Source organism: Egretta garzetta, unplaced genomic scaffold, assembly GCF_000687185.1.
Source record: "Egretta garzetta isolate BGI_Z169 unplaced genomic scaffold, ASM68718v1 scaffold34, whole genome shotgun sequence".
In the NCBI taxonomy this organism is placed as follows: domain Eukaryota; kingdom Metazoa; phylum Chordata; class Aves; order Pelecaniformes; family Ardeidae; genus Egretta; species Egretta garzetta.
This window is the reverse complement of record NW_009259586.1, coordinates 1,840,241-1,852,523: the sequence shown is the minus strand read 5'-3', so window position 1 is coordinate 1,852,523 and position 12,283 is coordinate 1,840,241. Positions and strand designations below refer to the sequence as shown.

General features: G+C 35.3%; 1 protein-coding gene across 3 annotated transcripts in view; it reads left to right on the top strand.

The window, feature by feature from the left end:
* TBCD (tubulin folding cofactor D) overlaps window positions 1-12,283 on the top strand; it is a 130,610-nt gene that overhangs the window by 18,401 nt on the left and 99,926 nt on the right. For all 3 annotated transcript variants that reach the window (XM_035893406.1, XM_035893405.1, XM_035893407.1), the window contains exons 8-13: window positions 693-738; window positions 3,454-3,586; window positions 4,757-4,899; window positions 5,717-5,777; window positions 6,274-6,348; window positions 9,418-9,512. In XM_035893406.1, the coding sequence (XP_035749299.1) occupies window positions 693-738; window positions 3,454-3,586; window positions 4,757-4,899; window positions 5,717-5,777; window positions 6,274-6,348; window positions 9,418-9,512 (553 nt within the window). The remainder of the gene's footprint in view (window positions 1-692; window positions 739-3,453; window positions 3,587-4,756; window positions 4,900-5,716; window positions 5,778-6,273; window positions 6,349-9,417; window positions 9,513-12,283) is intronic.

The following is a 12,283-nucleotide window of genomic DNA, read 5'->3' as shown; positions in this document are numbered from 1 at the left end:
CTCAAAAGCTGTTGGAGAAATGGGGTAAAATACTCAGCAGTTTAGCCTGTACTGTGTTCTGTCTGTCAGAGTGTGGTTGCTACTAATAACTAAGCTCGCTCACCTGTGTCCACCTCACTGCTACTTAGGAGTGACTGAAGTCTTGATGTGTACTGTGCGCTGTTTCACCTAAATCATAGGCATAACAGTTGTTCAGTTTGGAGACATTCATCGTCAGGAAATCCCAGATGGGATACAGAGTTCCCCTAGTTCTTCTGCCTTTATTCATGTTCTACAAATTCTGCTTTACTTTTTAGAGGATCAAAGCAACATGAGCTGTTTGAGATAATAGGTGCCATGGTTGCACCTGCATCGAGCTCGTGTGACCAAGCCATGAGCTGGATGGTTCAGAGAACTGAGCTGTCTGAAAACTAGTGGCTTTTTTTTCCATTTTTTCCCTCCTCCTTTCTTTTTTGTTTCATCCCCTCTTGAGTGTTTTTTGGCCAACTCAGCTCCCTGAGTTGGCTGCCTGTGTGATTGTATAGATGGGAGGGGTGGGCTGGGCTTACAGTATCCTTTTTTTTTGCTATTTAAATTAGTAAACACTACAGATTATTGCAAGAACATGAAAAGAATTTTAGAACTACATGCTTGATATATTGTGGTTTAGAATATCTATATTCTCATGTCTATTTTCCCTATTTTAATTGTAGGCACAGTTATTTAAACATGGCAAAAGAGAAGATTGTTTACCATATGGTAAGTCTGTAATATCCTGATTTTTGTTTTTAAACCCATTCCAGTAAAAAAAGGAAAGAAAGATTAAACTGATAACAAGTGGTGCTGTAAAGAATGAAATCAACAGGGAAGTTATAAAGCATGCAAAATGAGGGGAAAAAAAGAAGAGATGATAAAATGAGGGAGGAGGAGACGCAACTGGGGTTTGTTATGTTGGAACAGCTCATCAAAGAATTTGGCAGGTTATCGTATTGGCCGTTGCTAAAATACGGGAGCTGAACACAGAACATATAAACTATAAGATGTGGAAAATATTTTTAAAAATTCGTTAGAACATAAGCTGATTTTACACATATTACTGCTGAAAATTTTGCGTTTATCTTAAAAGTTTTAACATAAGCACAAGATTTCAGAAAACCCAAGTTTAAAGAACCTGCTGTGTGCAGGACCCAGCTGGAATCATGTAGTGATACTGTTGAAATGAGGAAGTGTTTAGTGAAAAGAGATTATAATAATCCCCAATTAGGGATAGATGAGGTACCTGACAGGACAGCACAAACATTTCTGAACAGTTAGCTGCATGTTGGAATTCTGTTCATCTCATTGTGAGTCCTGGAATATGGTCAGAACTGACTGCAAAGTACTAGCTTGTTTTTTATTGATAGCAGTAAAGAGAGGAAGGGAAGGTGATGGCTAGTTAGAAAACAGTACAAATAGACCTTCCCAGTTTTGTGGAGCTTATCAGAGCACCAGAAATGTGGTTTGTGCTATTCCTGGGAATCAAGCAATGATGTGAATGCTTAGAATTTCGCTTAATGGAATTATTTTGACTCCTGAGAAGAAACTTCATAGATCTAGTGCTGGAAGCAGTTTCACTCTCCCAGTTGCCTGAGAGATGTGTATAGATGGAGATAAGATAGTGAAGGCAAACAGAATGGAATGACAGATGTGCTGTACAGCTGGTCAGTAACAAACAGAAAATATTGAGGAATGTCTTCACATAGAAATAGCAGACAGCACTGCAGAACCTCGAAGAGTAATGACTGCCAGATAAGCAGAATCATAAACAGGCTAGATAAAATACAGTATAACACAAAGTTATGTAATTGAAAAGATGCAATTGTACAACGCAATAGTCATAATCGATGTGAAAAGAAGAGTCTTGGCTCACAACATTAACCCCGCTGGTAAAATTAGATGTTGTGGCCTATGGCATATAGGAAGAATATTAAATAGTTATGAGTCTGGTAGTAAGAAAAAAATCAGGGGCATAACAATGAATACATTTACCATAGAAAAGATAGGATGCTTACAACTAAGCAGCACGTATTCAGACAGAAACTGCTGGGGATAAGAAAATGTAAGAGACAAAACGTATCAAAGATTTTCAATTATTACAGGTTATAACAGATCTGAGGATCAAATAAAGAAAAAATAGACAAATGTCAAAGGATGATACTGTTTGAAATCTTTTGCAACGTAGAACTTGATTTAAAAATAAGCACTGGTCCTGAAGCCATTTGCATGGGTCTGTAGATATTTTAGTGATTCAGGAGTTGGCAGGACTTGGAAGAGGCTTATATTTATATATCCTTAATTTTTTTCTGTCTGTGAGTATGGATGTTTCTGCAGCCTCTTCCTCCTAAACCATTAGCCTCTCTAGCTTTTGCAACTGCAAAAAAATCCAGGTTGCTGGCAGGTATTGGAGTAATAATCATTACTGGCTTTACCTTTTTTGTCTGCGTGTATTATTTTATTAATATTTTAGTATGTCAGGATAAATCATAAGCCTTTTTATAAACAGAAAGATTTTTAAGTCACGCCCTACAATTTCTCAGATTTTGAAACAATTGTTACGTCTTTGATCTCCTAGTATTTTGAAAACCCTGATACAAACTGGAATAAGAAGTTGCAGAGTATTTTGCCGGTATGATTCCATATTTGCAGTGCTTATAGCAAGAATGATAGGTCCTTCAGAGCCCGAGTTGTTAATCTCTATTAACTAATGATCAGCCTTCAAAACAATCATTGTTTCAGGCTGAAAATGCAAACCGACTTATTTTATTTGTAACAAGAATGTGTTGTGAAAATTTTGAATCCTGGAACTTTATACTCATTAATCCAAGATTCTCCTTTTGTCTATGTTTTTTTTTTACTTTGCTGGACAAATAACTTTGTTACCTTTGATGTGTGCAAATGAAAGGTTTTGTTGCTGATTGTTTACACATACACAGTATTTCTCATGTCTAAATGTTTCTGGACATTCACAGTCATAAAAATTTCTTTGCCAGAGGAGTTAAGTTGGTGCTGCCTGAAAATAATAAGTGAGGAAAGGGAGTGCTTTCTTAGTGTGCAGAAACTGGCTGCAGAGTAAATGAATTAGATTTTCTGACTCTTGGTTCTGTTAGACTACTGAAAATTCTTAGACCCTGAAAGATACTTGAATGTGTTAATTCTGGTGAGAATGAGAGGCATAAATACTCTGAGAATCTAGATTCATTATAATTTTCATAGTTTAAAGTAATCCTTAAAGCAATCCTTCCTGTTTGGTAGGTGAAGGATATTACCTACTTTGTAGTAGCTTTGACACCGGTCAAATAGTGGTAATAAGGCATTTGCATTTCAGCAATACCTTTAAAAATCTAAGTTTTCTAAAGAACTTTCAAAACTTTACAAAATATTCTTACTGAGATTTTTTTAAAAACGTTTTTCTAGTGTGTTTATTTTCTTTTACAGCTGCTACTGTACTTGAGTGTCTTGATAACTGCAAGCTTTCAGAAAGTAATCAAATGGTCCTTCGCAAGCTAGGGATGAAACTTGTTCAACGACTTGGAATGACATTTGTGAAACCGAAGGTAGCAAAATGGAGGTTAGTTTAAAGCTGAAACAGTTTAAAAAAAAATCCAAAAGCACTCAAAAAACTAAAAATACCTAAATCTATACAGCTGACTACTGGCCTTCTGCCGTCCTACCCTCCCATAAAAGAGAAAGTAAGTAATCCCTGTGTTATTTGGGAATGAACACATTCTACCATTTGGAAAAAATAGATTTATTCCACTGTACTTAGTATCCTGTAATTTTTTTCAATTAATTTTTTTTCAATTTTGGTATAGTAAACTAGTGCTGTGACAAGCCAAATCTTTTTCTTTTCATGTTGCACGTTACACAAGCAGAAGCCTGTTCCTATATAATGCATAACTTGGTAAAGATGGGAAGACAGTGACCTTTGTTACTGAAGTTGATTTAGTACAGTTTTGTAAGAGTCAACATAACTTTTTCCATTACATAGTTCTACTGTGATTCGATAGAAAGTTCACAGGGGAAAAGAGGTTTGCAATCCTGTGTTCGTTTTGCATATTAGTCAGGTTTTGGTGTCTGGTTTTACTTATTGCCAGAGGGTAAACACTTTTTTAGATTTCTCGCACTGATATTTTAAAATTGCAGGCTCCCTTGGTGACTATTTTTATTGTATTTCTTTTACCAACTTTTGAGAACATCCTTAGGCATAGAAAATTCTTTTTAGGTGGAGAGTGTACCTTGCCCAATGGCAAAATTCAGTTTAGCATGTAAAGTATATCTTCTGTAAGAATGTATCTACACCACGGGCTAAATATCAGAGTACAGTTTGGTCAGAAAGTACTAAGCTAGCTTTAACATTTAACAAAAATCTTTTAATAAGTTGATTTTATTAATTGTTTTTCTTTTTAGGTTTTGGAGATGTTTTTAGGGCATGGGAATTTTGTCTCTCTTTATCGTCTGCAGTGGAAAGTATGTTATACTGAAACAAGAAAGGGAGAGATAATGAAAAGGAACCATTTAAATAAGTCTAGCTCTCCTCACCTTGGAAAAGAGACAACTGGGTCAGGAGGAAGGAGAATGGGATACTTTTCCCTTTCCTTTAAAGCAACCACCAAATAACTGGAGAGCTATAGACTGAGAAGTGTAGTAACTTGACAAGCAGGCTTTGTGATAGTATGTACCTATTTCAGTTGGAACTTAAATCAGAAAAATAAATTAACTGTGTCTTTTTCTTGTGCAGATACCAGCGTGGCTGTCGATCTCTGGCTGCCAATCTGCAAGCTCAGGGTTCGGCTGTGCAGAATCAAATGATAACAGTTGCTGTTAATGAAACTGACGATGAAGAGGAATATGACATTCCAGGAGAGATTGAAAATGTTGTAGGTGTGTTAAAACTAGACAGAAATTATTGTAATGCCTGCAAATTAAACATATATTGAAAAACAGCGTGCTTGGGGCTAAGAAAGTTATGTGGGTATCTGTGCTAATGTGAACAATTGGAAAGACTATAAAATTTCAGTCTATACAACTGATTAAAATATGGTATATTTTTGTCAAATGTTTCGGATTTCAGCATCTCAAGCAGAAACTCAATACTGTAGCATTTGTTGTGGGGTTGGGGGATGGAGTTGCTGGAATATATTTTACCAATTTTGTCCAGTAATATGAAAGAGATGTCTTGAACCTTTTGCAGATGGAAGGTTGAATTAAAATTTGTAATGAAAAACAACTCAAAAAATAGTGTTGCATGGAAGCTAAAGAATTATGGTTGAAAGTTTTAAGCTGTGATAGTATCAAAGGAACAGCATTTTTTATTAGTATGCAGTCATACAGCAGGTCCTCTGCTAGCTTGCTAGTGGATATACTGTAAATAAATAGGCAAAAATTGCATCAGAAGACTTTTATAACTGAATAATCTAAAGAATCACTGAAAAAAGCACCATGACCTCCATTTTGAATCTTCCACAGTGCTTAAAATTTCAAACCAAATTTTCTCTTTTAGAAAACGATTTTGATATCTTTCCTGTTTCTTTGATTTCAAGTCATACTTGTGTGACAAATAGAAGAAATCTAGATACACATATTTTTATTTAAACTAAGAGGCTCTTATGTTAAGAGGAACATGAATTTTGAACACTTTTAAGAAATCTTTCTGGTGTTAAATGAGACTAATCTGTTTGTTTAAATAAATTATCTGCAGAGCAATTGTTGGTTGGACTGAAAGACAAAGACACTATTGTCAGGTGGTCTGCAGCAAAAGGGTAGGTTTTTTTACAGTTACTCTAATAAACTAAAGTAAACAACATAGAAATACAGTCTGATTAAATCCGTGGTTGATAATTTGCATATGTTGTCAATATTCACAGTTACCTCAATGGCTTTAGCACAGCTCATGGTATAAAGCCATGTTTGTATCTTTGTCTGATATGAAATTGGGCTAGTCTTCAGGAAAATTTCAGATAGGTTTTGAAAGAAACATTCTGGATAAGACTTGATTTGAAGGGTGTAAAGTAGCATTTCTTTTTTCTCTTCTGCTTAAAAAAATGTATTTCTGTGTTAAGTTCACTACTGTGTAGCTTTTGCTTGAAGTTTGAAATTGTTGGGATTAGGGTAATGCGGTTAGGGTAGTGCATTGTCATCTTGCAGTCAGTCAACTTATTGTAAGTTTCCAGTAACTACATTTTTTATAGGACTTACTCATCAAATGCAGTACTACTGAATCACTGTATGCCTTTTTTTTTCTTTTAACTTCTGTAGAATTGGTAGAATAACTGGAAGACTTCCAAAAGAATTAGCAGACGATGTGATTGGGTCTCTGTTGGACTGTTTTAGGTAAAAATCTTATTTCATGCTTTACATGCATCTGAACATGTCTGCTTATGAAACAGGAGGACAACAGTTAGGAAGAAGGTCTAAAGATCTGTAAATTTTTTTTGCCCTTCTCCCAGATTTCAAAATCTTCTAAGGCATGGATATGCTAAGGGTGTTCAATAAAGAAATTTTTCCTAATCCCTCATCTTGACCCCATTCTAAAGTAATGTGGAAGGACTGTAGTTGAACTTTAGAGAAATAAAAATGAAAAATGCTCAGTAACATGCTGCTTAAAAATTTCTGGTGTGCTCGTGTCTTGAGTGTTGTGTGCATCTTCAGAAACACAGTAGAACTGGAAATGATATTCGAAAGGGTTCTGAGAATCACCAGAGTTAGAAGCAATCTCTGTGTGAGGGGAGGCTAAAACATCTAGGAATTGTGAGGAATAAATGTGATATAATAGAGGTTTATGAAATCATGAATGGCATGGAAATGATTGCCCTCTAGATTTTATATTATTAGAAACAAAGTATCAGGTGGCAGGTCGGGAATAAAGAGAAGGTGGTGGTTATTCACACAGCACGTAGTTAAACTGTAAAAACTTCTTGCTGCAGGTTGCTGTGAATTCTAAGAGTATACGTGTGAACAAAAAACATTTTTCTTTTCTGCAAACTTGTCCATGATCTACCAGAGTTTGGAATTGTTTTGGAGAGTGTTGCAGTTTCCTTATTCTTACACTATACCTAAGGCATGTACTGTTCGCCATGTCAGAGAGACACTTTTGGGCTATCTGAAACTTCGGTTTGATCACGTATAGCTGCTAGGATGTTCTTTTGATGCACTTTATTGTTTGATGTCTTGCTTCTGCATCCATGTAGAGCTTGTAAAGGACTAAATTATTAAACAAGTATGATATGCTTTTTTAATATCAAATGGTTCATCAGGTCTACATTGAGCACTTGAGCTTTAAGATCTAAACTAGTGGTTTAGACTAAGCTAATAACAAAAAGAATTTATTGACAAAAAATAATGGTAATGTTCAGTTTGTCACTCAGATGTGCTCAGTTTTAAAAAAATCTTCTCATAATGGTTGTGAGTACAAATTTAAAATACCAGCTCAAAGGAGTAACACATTAAAAAAAGAAGGTATGAAGTTTTAAAAACTTGCAAGGAAAGTATTTGCTTAGATGATACTTCCACTGTGTTACTGTGATTAATTTAAGAAGTGCTGCTGATCTCAATTATCCCTGGAGCTTCAAAGACCTGTGCTCACTGTTTTCTTTCCTTGTTTTTCAAGCCATAGGGATGAGTAATCAAACTAGTAATTGAGTGACCTGCTTTCTTCAGAAACACCTGGGAACAAATGTAGGCAAGGACCAAGGGAATCTCTTCTGTAGTCTTTGCACTAAATATCTAGTGACCAAAATAAAAACAAGTCAGTTGCTCATCAGAGGCGCTCTAAGTTATATCTCTTGGGATAAGAAGAAAGGATCTTTTATATGTAGATAAATTAAAAGGCAAGAGACAGGAAGAAATAAGTGGTCATTTTTCACAATGTAGTGAGATTATCAGCACAGTCCCGCAGGAGTCTGTATGAGCCCTGTGCTGTTCAACATACCCATAAAGGATCCTAGAAAACAGGTGAACAATGGGGTGAAGAAATCGATTGATGATTCAAAATTAGCTAATGTAGTGAAAACTGAAGGTGACAGAAAAGACTATGTTATATAAGCCCAAGTTAAGTAACTAGACAGTAAATGACATGTGAAATATAATGTCTAATGAATGCAAACTAATGCACTTTGGGAAAATGCAGCTAGCTATAAAACAGTTATTACTACTCAGGAAAGGGATCTTGAAGTTGCTGATGATTCTGTCAAAATGTCAGTGGGGTGCTCAGCAGCTGTCAGATAAGAGAAGGCAAATGGAATGTTAGATATTAGGAAAGGAAGGGATAATAAAACTAAATCACTGAAAAGTGATTTAACTGATGGGGTTTCTCTCCAAGAGGAAAGAAAAAGTAGAGGTATATAATGGAGATACATAAAATCATAAACATGAAAGAAAGAGGGGAAGCGAGTAACTGTTTACTATTCACTCTTTCTCATAATGCGAGAATTGGGAAGCGTTAGGAAGTACATTTTCAGGCAATTATAATTAAACTGTGGAAGTCATTGCCACAGGATGTTATGGAAGCCAAAAGTGTAAAGCGAGTTCAAAAAGGTATTCTAGAAATTAATGGAAGAGAGTCCCATCAGGGGTTATTAAATATGACAGTCTGGCTGCAACCTCTGGCTTGGGCAGTCTCTGTACTGCTGATTGCCAGAGCTAGGAGAAGGCTAATAAGGGAATGATCCTTTATGCTTCGTCTTTGCTAAGCATCTGCCACGTCAGAGACAGGATGCTGGGAGAGGAAGCTTTGATACAACCTAGGCTGTTTGTTCAACATTTTATTCTTAGATTGCTATTCCTAGTTGAATACAAAATGAACTTTCTGCATGTTTAGTCATGCAGCTGCAACCTTTCCCATTTTCAGGCCTTTATCTGCCAGTCCACCAGAAATTGTGTACTATTTTTAGCATTTTTTTGCTGTTTTCACTGCAAGTTGCTCTGTTTTGTTTTATGTTTTTTAAAGGTGGATAAACACTGTTTGCTTACAGCATAAGCTTGTATAATGTGTTTATTGGAAACTATCAATTGAACCTCTTTTGCTAGTTAAGAACTGTGTTTGGCACTAAATTCTTTAGTTATTTGGGGTATGTTCTGTAAATCTGCATCTTTTGCCAGTATACTAGAAAGTTGTTTTCCTTTTCTGGATGAGTTTCAGGTATTGTACTCTTCTATATTGAGGTTACATTTATATTGATAAATGGGTTTTTTGCTCAAGTTTATAGCAGTATTTATGTTGCACAAAATGGGAAAGAAAACATGTTCAAGTTGTTACTATATTTTAGAAGTCTAACAGGATTAATAACACAATAAACACATGCTGGTTTAGATTGTGTCTTAAAATGTCAGGAATTCACCATGAAAAATGAAATTCAAAAAGGGAAGGCTAGTCTTAACAAAACTTCTTTGTTCTAAAATTAGTTTCCAGGAAACAGACAATGCATGGCATGGTGGATGCCTGGCTCTGGCTGAATTAGGCAGAAGAGGATTGTTACTCCCTTCCCGAATTTCAGATGGTGAGTTGTAGTTGCTGAATGTTAGTAAGTTCATGAATTAACAGTTTATAGTATTAGAGATCGAATGTGTGGCAATAGACTGGAATTTGCTGATGTGAGTGTGCTGAATAATGACTGTAGTATTGAATTCTAGAGTAAAAGATATGCCTATGGGGATATTTAAGGGGATATTCTCTCAAAAGCATTGTCTTGGGTGTGCCGTTTTTATACTTAATAAACTTTTCCTTCTAAAATGAAATTAGTTTCTTGGGGTTTTCTTCCTTCTTCCTCCCTCCCATGTTTCTTTGTACAGTTGTATAAAAATAATTCTGTATGCCTCTATATTGTGTCAGTGTCATTATTTAAATAGAATATATTAAATAATTGATGACTAACTTGCACTTTAAAGCTAGTAGCTTATGTTTCTGATTAAATTTCAGAGGCCAATTTCACATAATTTATACAATTAACTGTTTAAGTTCTTAGTGTTTTTGAAATATCTGGATGGAAAGAAAAATAACAGGGCAGAGGAATTGTTTCTGTGTTCTGTATGTATCAACACTGAAGTACGGAGATATTAATGTGAAAGTAGTACTTCTCTGTTTTGTGATTTTGGTCAATTTTTTGTAGAGTTGAAATGACAAAAGTGTAATGTAGTAGTACACACCCATTATTGGGCACTTATATAGCAGTACCTTGGGCTAGATGGTTCTTTTGATCTCATCTGGTACTGCAGTGTTGAATAGAGAGGTTGAAAATTTATTTTCAAAAATGTTTCAAAACTGGTGTTTCCTACAAAGTAAACTAGTAAATTGCCACATCTTTTCTATTTTGAAGATCTCTTGACTTGTTCTAGAAGAAACTGTAAAATATGGTATTTAATACAGTTTATTATTCTGTCTTCGTTAAAAGAGTTCATGTCCGATATAGTGTCTGGTTTTGCATGTGAGAATTTTTGTGGAGCTAGCCTTCAGTTAGGTTCCCTTTTCTACTTACTCTTGCCCTTGTATGATAAAGACAAAACAGTTAAAAAAACCCCAACTTTAAGAATGGGAAGTCATCATCCAGAGATAAGTCTCTATTTTGGTTCTAACAAAACTGAAACTGTACACCTCTATCGAGGAATCAGGGAAGCCTAACGTAATAGACTTTTTTTAACCTAACCTGGAAATTTCATCAAAGTTTGATGTTGTATAGGACTGCAAAAGATATGAGTGAATCCTAGCTCTGGCAGTGGTTTGACCTGTGCTGTGAAACCATCTCTCTTCACTTTTTAGGTTGAGTTTTTGTATATGTAGAATGGGGATGATAATTGTATCCTTTACACCTTCTTTTTCTGCACAGGTGCAGAAGTGCCTGTGAAGGTGATTTTAATATACATAGGTTTATACACAAATTTTTAATTTGTCAGATTGCATAAGACGAAGCTTTGTGTTACTGGGGTGGAAGAATATAAAGCTAAATAGGGGAAGGAGAGAACACAGTCATGTCAGCACAGTCTTTCTGGGAAAGAGGTAGGCATAAAGGCCTAAGGAAAAATGATTTTTTAGGAATTGGAAGTTTCTTAATGAAACAGTGATAAGAATTCCAATAGTTGTTATATAAGAAGATGGGTAAGAAACCTAATCAGAGACTATGTTGACTAAACTGCAAATCCTGATACTCAAGAATGAGTTATGTGGAAGGCAGAAATGTATGCTATTGTGAAAGATGAGTAAAAGAGGATAGTCTGAATTTGTAGGGATGGAATTTGGAAAGACAGGGACATAAAATGGGATGCAGCTAATGAAGAATATAACTGGTAATACAAATCATGTTCTATCTTCATCAGAGTCAAAACTTTTATTATTGCTGAGCAGATCTAGGCTGCAGAATAGCCACGGCACACTTGACATCGTCCCTTCTCCCTTTTTTTTATTTTTCCTTTTGCTTTAATGGACCTTGTTTTCCATTTAAATGAAATTGAAAAAAATAATTATACTAAATACAGTATGTTCTAGTTTCATTTGCAAGTCTGCCTTTTCAGTTTTGCTTTATGCAAGTTATCCAATCCACTATTAATGTAGAAATTCAAAGTTGATTTTAACGATTTGGAGAAAGAAAAAGGAATGAATTCTGGAAGTTGGAAGAAAAGCTAACACAGAGATGTTAAGGGGAACTGCGTTGTACTTTGAAAGACAGACTTATGTTCAGTTTGTCCTTAAAATTATTTAAGAAATGAGGACAAATGCAAAGTAGTATTCCTAATTAGGAATGAGTAACTACACAATTCAAGTGTAGTTGAATGCTTCAACTTCTAGGCAGCAGTTATACAGGAAAGGGCTTAAGAGTTCATGTGGGTCACTCACATCAATCAACAATTTTATTTATCTCAGGAGAACAAGACAGTGAAAAAGAAGTCCGAAACAGAGTGTGGTAATCCTTCCATCTCACTTGAGACTAAAGTTATGACACATACAGTACTCATCCTAGGACATCACACTTAAAAGATTATTTAAAGAAAGCTAGCCTAAAGCAGCAGGTATCATGAGAAGAACAGAAAATAAAGACTGACAGGGAAAGACTGAAAGAACTAAGGTTATTTGGTAGAGAGATGACAAAACTGAAAGCTTATTCTCTTCCTCTTAAAAGAAAACCTTTACTTTTGACAACTATTTTCAGTGACCAGAACAAGACTATGGGTATTGGGTATAATTTGCAGAAAGAGAATATTTAGAGAAGCATTAGGACTGATTTTCTTATTCTCAAGGAACGGGAGCCCTAGAGTAATTTGTTTATGGACATTGAGTTAG